Below are 10,293 nucleotides of genomic sequence, written 5' to 3' on the forward strand. Positions count from 1 at the left end.
ATAGAGGTCATGTGTGAGTGTAACTTGGTACACAAATTAAACATGAAGTTGAATAATCTGGCACTAGTTGTTGTTCTAGCAGGGACCATTTTGGGAAATGGGATAATTAGAGGGTGTGATTGCAAGATTGTGCAGTTCATATTTGGTGACTCCCTCTCTGATGTTGGAAACAACAAACGCCTCAATAGAAGCCTTGCTCAGGCCAGCCTCCCTTGGTATGGTATTGATTTTGGTAACGGATTACCCAACGGAAGGTTTACTAACGGCCGCACCGTTGCAGATATTATAGGTAATTATTTCTGTCATAATATCATTTCTCCCAATAATTTAAATGGACCCAAAAAGGCATATGAATGACTATACTTCTAATAATTTCATTTTTTTTCTATTATTCAAAATATTTGCCACTTTAAAATTTCTATAATAAATTTATTAAAAAAATATTTGCTGACCGAATTATACACATTTAGGCGACAATACTGGCCTCCCTAGGCCTCCAGCATTCCTAGACCCATCTTTAACCCCAGAAATTATTCTAGAAAATGGAGCGAACTATGCTTCTGGTGGTGGTGGCATTTTGAATGAAACTGGGCAGTATTTTGTGAGTTCCAATGTTAACTTGCATTTTATTGATATAGTGCGTGTTTTGTTATATATTTTAGCCATTTAAAAAGCACATTTATAAGATAATTGTGCATGTTTACAGATCCAGAGGTTTTCTCTGTACAAGCAAATTGAGCTATTTCAGGGGACACAAGAACTAATTGAGGCCAAAATTGGAAACAGTGCGGCACAAAAGTTTTTTCAGGAAGCTAGATATGTTGTTGCGTTAGGGAGCAACGATTTTATCAACAATTACTTAATGCCTGTTTACAGTGATTCATGGACTTACAATGATGACACTTTCATGGACTACTTGATAGGAACACTCAGAGACCAACTCAAGGTTTATTTTATTTATTAATTTACTTTAATTATTATTCAAATATTAGAATACAAATATAAATTAAAAACAAATTAAACTACACATGTATTTATATATAAATATATTGTTTGCTGATTTTAATAGCTGAATTTAGCATAGGAATTGAATTTTTGATACAAATAATACATCTCGAATTTTTTTTGTAACTTTTTGATGATTTGACGGGGCTTAAAGCCCATTTTTTTTTTGTAGTTGCTTCATGGGTTAGGAGCAAGGGAACTAATGGTATTTGGGCTGGGCCCAATGGGCTGCATTCCCCTTCAAAGGGTGCTAACAACAAGTGGAAACTGTAGAGAGAAGGCAAACAAATTGGCTCTTTCTTTTAATAAAGCAACAAGCAAGGTGGTAGATGAGTTGGGGCAGCAGCTTCCTGGTGCAAAATATGTATTTGGAGATGCATATGATGTTGTTTATGATGTCATCAGCAATCCAATGAAGTATGGTAAGTAGCAAATAGTAGTAAGTACTAGTACTGAATTCAATGCCAGTGACATTAAATGAATGAATTGATGGATGGTTTTGTAGGATTCCAAAATGCAGATTCACCGTGTTGTTCGTTTTGGAACATACGACCTGCACTTACATGTGTGCCTGCATCGAAATTGTGCAAAGATAGAAGCAAGTATGTGTTTTGGGATGAATACCACCCCACTGACAGTGCCAATGAGCTAATTGCCAATGAGCTCATCAAGAAATTCGGATTCACACGTGTTGATCAAACCATTCATAATAATAATGCTCCCTCACCAGCACCTGCTTCTGTCTCTGATCTTGCTCCAGTTCCATCTCCACAATAATAATAATAATGATGCATCATATAATTGTCTTAAATATTTTTTTTATATGGTTTGAGCCTACGTGTCATAATATATAGATATAGCTCACATGACATAGTCTTTCCATACTCATCTAAAAGGTTGCGGATCGGTAAAAAAAAAAAATAGATTATCTTGCATTGTACTCTTGTTATAATTCTTATAATAAGAAAGAAAATTAAAAAAGTGTCTGAATAATAAATACTTCATGTAATGTCATTTAACTGATGCTAATCTATGTGTTCTTCTCTGCATAATTAATTAATTCGAGATTGATGTTATCGTTCCTATTTTGATAATATTTGTTATAAATTCATGAAAATATATAATATAGTAAATTTATGTATAGAATGATATTATAAAAAATAAAAATGACAATATTATTATCATTAATTTTACCATATATAAACAAAACATAAAAATCTTACGTATATATAATTAATTAACTAATAACTAATATTCCAGATTTTTTTTTATCCAATAAAAAACTACTTAGTTCATGGCCCAAATCAAATACGATTTTGAAGACCCTGAATAAAAATCACAAATCACAAACGGCTTTTTATGATTTAAATCATATGAAATCATATTATTATATTTGAATTATATCTTCATATTTAAAAACGTATTTTATCTTATCTAATTTTTTTTAATGAAAAAAGTCAATTAAATCCATCACCACTTCTAGGAGACAAACAATATAAATAATACCCTTTTCACACTCATGCACATATATTCATATTACCATGCATTATTACACCTCAAAAACTCTTTTGACTTGAATATCGAACGTAAAAATCTTTTTGCCGGTACCCATCTCGTGGAGATGCAACCCAAAGCAAGGAGATCTATCGCAGCCTCCTAAAAATCGATGTTCCACGACTCCAAGAGATAATCCTAAATTCTTATGGCTCATGGCAATTCTCTTTTAAAATAATTTTTTTATATCTAACTATGTTTAAAATTTAATAAAAGTATTTTTATTTTAAAGAGTGATATCGTAGTTGAACAAAAAAAACTGTTTTATAATAAAATAATAAATAAAATATAAATAAACACATTAAAATATAATTATAGTCTAATATAAATCTTAAAATATCATCCAAATTAAAAGTACTACATGAATCATAATGTTATGATCTCATTCAAATACAAACTCAAGTCAAATAACAAAAACAACCAATCAAATATAAAATACCAACATCTAACTGATCCAAATTTGTCATCAATCATCAAAATTCGCTGTAACAATACAATCTAACAACTAATCAACTTATCAATGTCAAATCAGCAAGCAACCCTAAACCCTAACAACTAATCAATTATCAAGGTTTCAACAATAAACTATAACAATTAATCATGCTTCAAGCAACCAACTTCAACAATTAATCATTTAATAATGTTTCAAGAAATCAGCACAAAAAATTAATCATTTAATCATACTTCAAACAATCAGTTTAAGCAATCAATACTAAACAATCAGTTTAAACAATTAATCACTTAATAGTTAAAAATGCTTTAAGCAATCAACACTAAAAAATTAATCAACAACAAGCAAACAACCAACACCAAAGAATTAATCAGCAACCAGCACCAAAAAATTAATCATTTAATGAAGAACTCTAATTAATGCATATGAACAAATCAAGGCTTATGTAAAAATCATGCAGACCAATACTGTTATGCTATTCCTTTGATAGCCATTTGGATTTTGGACCTATAAAATAGTTCCTTTCCCCCTTGAATGGTTCATATTCTTCTTTGTTTTACAAATTAGATTATGTAAATAAGCATGATTTTCAGTCACATATAAGAAGACTTCTCTTATGCACAGGGACGGATCTAAAAATGATATCATGGAGTCCAATAACACATAATATTAAAAATTATGTAAAAAAATTATATAATATAAGATGTATTACAAAAATATAACGATAGAGAATATATTTTAAAGTACAAAAAATATGTGTATACTTTTTACTAACGAAGTGGTCGATTCTTCATATCATAAAATTCATCCATAATAGAATTTACGTCAAATTTTTCAGCAATTTTCTTTTCAATATAATTAAAAGACAATTTGTAAGAAATTTATTTTTTATTTTGTTTCTAAGTTATTTTTCATAATATTCATAGTTGAAAAAGATCTCTTAGTTGTAGCAGTTGAAACAGAGAGAATTAATACCAAATTAATAAAAAAAGACAGTCACAAGAAGAAAAAGAATTCACTTTATGAGATTTAAAAATTTTTATTTAATTAAAAAATATTAGTAATAATATCTTTTTCAGATTTTTTTAATATTGTTACTTACTTTTTAGATATTAAAAATTATTAATATTTAAATTAGACTGGACTTTTATTTATACTAGACTAAATACTAAATAATTTTTTTAAAAATTAAATCATATATAATAACTTATTGCTATTAATTTTTTAAAAAAAAGTTGGGGTGTCGAGGCCTCCACTCGTCCCTCTTATGTCTGCCCCTGCTGATGCATGCTAGTTAATAGGAGGAGTTACTTCAACAATTATTATTACAACAAATTAAAATTATACCTAGGGTTAGTGAAAGAATGCAGAGCTGGCAGCGACAGGGAAGAATGTAGAGCTGGCAGCGACAGAGACAGTGACTGCGGTGGAAGGGTCGAATAGGACTGGCGCCGGTGGGAAGACACTTTGTGATGGCAAGGAGTGGTCGCGGTGGCTGTGATTTCCATGGCTGACTTCGCGACGGACAGGGCTGTGCAAATCTCCAAGCTGGCTCTAGGAACTTGCAACGGTGAGTGACTTCCACGGAACTTGCGACCGTGGCGGTGGCTGGATGGAGGGTGCGCCGGAAGTTCAAGGTGGAGACTGGAGACGTGGTAACTGAGAGTGAGAAGTGAGAGTGGAGGGCTGGAGGGTGGAGACTCGAGAGTGTTGTCTGGCAGAAGAACTGAAGAGTGAAGACTGAAGACTAAGGTTCTTCTGGAGGCAAAACGCAGCGTTTTGGGCAAAAATAAAAAATCGACCGAGTCACAGTTCGGTTCGATCGATCGGTTTTTGACCGGTTTAGTAGTTCAACTTCAATTTTTGAATTTGGCGATTTTTTCTTCTATTTGAACTATATTTGTTAATGATTTTCGATTTGATTGGTTCGACCGGTCGGTTCGAACCGATTTTCAAAACATTGGAATAGTTAAATTAAATTCAAAATTATAAAGATGATAGAGAAAATAAATTATCTTAATGTTATTAGCATGAGCTATGCAATTTCTTACGGAAAAATAGAAACAATATAATGTGTTTAAAGCAGAACCATGAGAAAAAGGAAAATTTTTTTTTGTATATTTATGAATTAGAACGAACTCAAAAAATATATTAGATATTTTTTACATATTTGTCTACCTTGCATGAAGAAAAGGAAATGAATCATGGAGAGAAAAAATATAATTTTGTAATATACGAAAAGAAAAGAATAAAAAATCTTTTAAACACAATTTTGGTGACTATAAATCAATAAAATAGAATTTTTAAGAAATCATATTATATTAAGTCTCTTTAAAAAATTTATGTACATCTTGTTATAAAATGATATAATATAGAAGAGTATTTATAGGTGTTAAGAGAATCGAAATAATAAAATTATAATATCTTATAATAAATATTCAGATATGCTAAATGCTAAATAATGCTAATTGAGTTCTTTAGTTCAAAGACGTCCCTTAAGCCAGATTCCAAAAAAAGGCAGTGAACATTTTAAGTACCTCGAAAAAGAATATTTTCGATAAAGATGTTATTGAATTCTTTGACAAGTCGATGTTCGACAAGTTTAGATTTCGATCATTGCCAAGTGTCAAAATAATATTTCGATCAATCTCCAAGTACATGTTACAATTAACTTTGGATTGGAGCCAATTACGTACTCTATTATGTACTCTCTATTAATCGATTGATACAAATACGGAAGTCGAAGTGGCAGACTCGACTGTGGTCAACTGTATCGAAGAAGAAGTCAGCAAGGCAATTTGTTAGTAAAAAAAATAACACAGTTGTGAACTTCGAGGTGGAGTCATTGAGGATGGTCAATCCATGAAGGAGACTAGGACTCATCGAGAGAGAGAGAGTGAACGAATCGAAGGAAGTTAATAGGTGAAGATAGTTAGTGGCACAAACAGCACTCAGAGTGGAAACGATTACGCATGGATTATTGTACGTGGAAGTTACATTTCAATTGGATTGGTTGAAGAGTCTTATAAATAGGAGAAGACTCGAAGGAATAAGGGTTGGAATCTTTTCAAAGAAAATACTTATACTCATACTCACTCATATCTCAGCAACTTTCTGAGTCAGTCAAGAGTCTTTTTTTTAAAGAGTTCCTTCCATGTCTTTACTTTTTATTTAAATTCACTGCAACTTTCTTTTTCATGCAATTTATCTTCTTTACAATGTTATTTTGATTCCTTTAAATTCAGCAACTTTTATCCTTTCCAGTCTTTACCTTTCAATTTGTCCTTTATTTTTTCCAAACACTTTTTTCCTTTATTTAATTTGATTTCCCTTTTATTCAAGACATTTAAATTTTAATTTGTTCATTTCAAATTTCTGCAAAGCTTGGTTCCTTCTTCTTCGTCATGGTCAAAGGCATGGATTTTGATGCAAAATAAAACTGGTACTCACAAAGAGGGGTAGGTTTCGCTCCCAGACTATTAGATATGAAACAACCTTCGATTTGCAAAAAATCGACAAAACAAATTGGCATGCCCGGTGGGACAGTTTTAAAATTTAATTGTGTCAAAATTTGTTGCTTGCATTGTGCATGCAGTGTTGATATTTGGTGCATGGAATTAAGAAGTGATAAAATTGTTACCATGTTTGACGAAGTTTCAAATGGCAATGCATAAACAAGTAATAATGCCCCAATAACTGCTACACAAATTTCTGCAAATTTGATTCCACATGCAGAATATAATTCTGGGGGAGAATAATTCAGTTATTGATGCAAGTGTTGGTGGTAGTGGGTGAAATTCACGCCCTAGGATCACCCCAGTGCAGAATCAACCGCAAGTAACCGCTAGTTTGCTTCCATTTGACCTTCTTCCTGGCTATACGCCTCCTATAGGCAGTTACACATTTCCATTTCCAGTCAGATTTGGTAATGTGCCAGGTACGGTTTCTAACCAATCTTCTTTCTCATATCCCGACGTTAATCGAGATTACCAAGTGGCTCCTTGTCGAATAATTCAGGATCGATGGCTGAGTTTCGACAATATATTGACGAAAGCCATTATGATTTAGTCAACTTGTTGACTCATCAGATGGCTACTATTTTGAATCCTATCCTGGATGACAATGAGTCAAAATATGATCAACTGGTTAAACAAGTCGAGAGAATTGCTCGAATTGTCGATTATGATGAGGGGGAGCCTATTCCCCAAGATTTGGTAGTAGATCAGGAGGACATAAGATATAATGAGGAGAGTGTATTTAACAATCCTGAAAGGAAAGAAAATATCCCTTATCTCGTTCGACAAGATCAAAATACTGATGAAGTTTTGAATAGACTTCACACAGCGTGGATATCATTACCAGGTGACAAGGATTGTCGTGGATGTCCTCAATGGAATGGGTATCAACGTGGGTCTCATGCATCGACCATATTTTGTTTCTGCTTTTTCTTCTGCAGTGCAAATGACAGAAGTACCAATAGGTGTGAAAAATCCTAAAATAATTACAAAATTTGTAGGAGATATTGGAGAGTCAACTGTCGAGCATATAGCTTGCTATATGGTCGAATTAGAAAATTTGGCAGATAATGAAAACCTGAGAATGAAGTTTTTTTCTGCTTCATTAACAAAAAATGTTTTCACTTGGTTTTCAAATCTGAGACCCAGTTCAATTTTAACATGGGAACAATTGGAAAATACTTTTCATGCTCAATTTTATAGAGCAAAATTGAATGTCTTGTTGACAAATTTGCTTACAATAGAACGAGATGATGGAGAATCGATAGATGACTATATAATTCGATTCAAAAATGCTCGCAATCGATGTTATGTGTCAGTCCCTGAAAGCGAGATCGTCAAAATAGCCATCAAAGGTCTTGGCTTGTATATGCGTCGAAAATTACTCAATATGCATATTCCTGATTTACCTATTTGGCTGAGAGAGTTCGACAAGTTGAAAAAATAAAAGAAGAAAAGAAGAAAGAAAGAGAAATAGTTGAATATGAGTTTGTCGAAAACAATATTCAATGATGATAAGTATTTTTGCTTTTGTCCATCTAGCAAAAAAATAATAAAAATAAATAAAAAATAAAAAATCATCAAAAATAATATTTTCGACAAGATATTGTTGAATTTTTCGACAAGCCAATGTTCGACAAATTCGAACTTTATCAAGTTACAAGTGCATACTGGAACACTATGAAAGGAGTTGCGTACTCTATTAATGTACGTGGAAGTTACATTTCAATTGGATTGGTTGAGGAGTCTTATAAATAGGAGAAGACTCGAAAGAACAAGGGTTGGAATCTTTTCAGAGAAAACACTCATACTCACTCAAATCTCAGCGACTTTCTGAGTCCGTCAAGAGTTTTTTTTTTTTTTTTAAGAGTTCCTTCCATGTCTTTACTTTTCATTTAAATTCCCTACAACTTTCCTTTTCATGCAATTTATCTTCTTTGCAATGTCATTTCGATTCCTTTAAATTCAGCAACTTTTATCCTTTCCAGTCTTTACTTTTTAATTTGTCCTTTATTTTTCCAAACACTTTTTCTTATGGGAATCACTCACATAAAGACGCTTAAAACATCTTTTTTTAAAGATATTTTTTTAATAATTAAAATTCAACTTATATAATCGATCAAACTGTGTTAATTTTTGTCAAAATTAGAGGAAATAAATCTCAAGATTTGATTTATCGATTTTTCGGTCAAATCAGTTTATTTGGTCTAATTTTGACAAAAATAACACAGTTTGATCGATTATATATAAGTTATATTTTAATTATTAAAAAGCGTCTTCAAAAAAAGACGTTTTAAGCGTCTTTATGTGAGTGGCTCCCTTCCTTTATTTAATTTGATTTTCCTTTTATTCAAGACATTTAAATTTTAATTTGTTCATTTTTGAATTTTTGCAAAGCTTGATTCCTTTTTCTTCGTCATGGTAAAAAGCATGGATTTTAATGTAAAATAAAACTGATACTTATAAAGAGGAGTAGGTTTTGCTCCCAGACTATTAGATATCGAATCACCTTCGATTTGCAAAAAATTGACAGAACAGTACCAAAAAAAGAAAAGACAGAAAATTGATCGAAAAGAATCTTTACACTGCATACAATATATCTTGTAAAATCAAGAGTTAGACGCGTAATATCTATATGAAAAAATTTAAGAAATACCATCATCAATTCGTGTTGAAAATTCATTATGCAAGTTGACCAATAAATTGTTCTAGCACGTTCATAAATTTTACAAGATCGGTATAAATAAAAGAAATTATTCGGAGAAGAAAAATTACCTTATTTTAGGAGAAGAAAAAAAAAAAGTGACTATAATTTTACATAATAAATATTTACGATCATATGAATTTGTCAAATTGGTAAACTAAGGTGTAATATCAAAAGATATTCACCTTCTAAACAAAAATAATCATTGAGTAGGTGTATATTTTGACTTTATAGTCTTATACCTTATATTACTAATGTATTTAAAAATAATTTTAGTTAAAATGCAACATTTTTTTAATTTTGTACTTTAACTTTTCATACTCAAAATGAAAATTTGGATAAATACTCATTGGTACTCAAAAATAGTTTGGTCTAAAATACAAAGTATCTTTTTACTTTATATGTTAGAATACTTAAAAGTTTCTTTACACTCACTATCGTCTAATATATGTATACTTCTCATTCTATTCTTGATTTGTTTGTAAATTTTGTATTTTTTTTTGGTTGGTTTAAGTTCTTTAATGGAGTGGAAAGAGAAAGCATATATCTTTTTATTATATTAAACATGTATATAATAAGTTGACTTTAATGTTTTCTTTTTTATAAAAATGTATCTGATGATATTGTGTGTATTTAGGTTTTTTTTATTCAAGAGTAAGCTTACTTTGTCTTTGGACAGTGTGACAAGGTAATTGTATTTATTTTTCAAAAACAAAATTATTATATTAAAAAATTAGTAATATAACATATATTATATTTTAGGAAGATATCCATTCATTCAGGCTAAAAATTTTAGGTTATTATAATGTAGTACATAAAGTTATTTTTTCATTTTCCATCACACTTAATTGAAATAAATTGTTCCTTATAGCTAGGTTAAATTTTTTCATTAAGAAATCAGTGGATAATTCAAATTATTTTTTTATCATTTTTAATATATTTGAAAAATTAAAATGGAATGTTATCTTAATATATTTATTAACCATAAACAATAATACATTTTTGTTTATAAACCAAGAAATATAGATGGTGTTTCGAGGGTTACCTGAAACGTTGATTTGGGT

At 30.7% G+C, this 10,293-nt stretch overlaps 2 protein-coding genes across 2 annotated transcripts; both read left to right on the forward strand.

Annotated features, from left to right (window-relative positions):
• LOC107633098 (GDSL esterase/lipase At1g74460) lies at positions 1-1,793 on the forward strand. The gene is made up of 5 exons (XM_016336735.2): positions 1-289; positions 471-601; positions 707-946; positions 1,178-1,427; positions 1,511-1,793. The coding sequence occupies exons 1-5, from the start codon at positions 10-12 to the stop codon at positions 1,780-1,782; spliced, it is 1,173 nt and encodes a 390-aa protein (XP_016192221.1). The 5' UTR covers positions 1-9; the 3' UTR covers positions 1,783-1,793.
• On the forward strand, positions 7,033-7,972 carry LOC107610525. Its single transcript, XM_016312576.1, has 2 exons — positions 7,033-7,372; positions 7,467-7,972. Exons 1-2 carry the CDS (start codon positions 7,033-7,035, stop codon positions 7,970-7,972), a joined length of 846 nt encoding a protein of 281 aa, XP_016168062.1.

Source organism: Arachis ipaensis, chromosome B01 (genome assembly GCF_000816755.2).
Source record: "Arachis ipaensis cultivar K30076 chromosome B01, Araip1.1, whole genome shotgun sequence".
Classification (NCBI taxonomy): domain Eukaryota; kingdom Viridiplantae; phylum Streptophyta; class Magnoliopsida; order Fabales; family Fabaceae; genus Arachis; species Arachis ipaensis.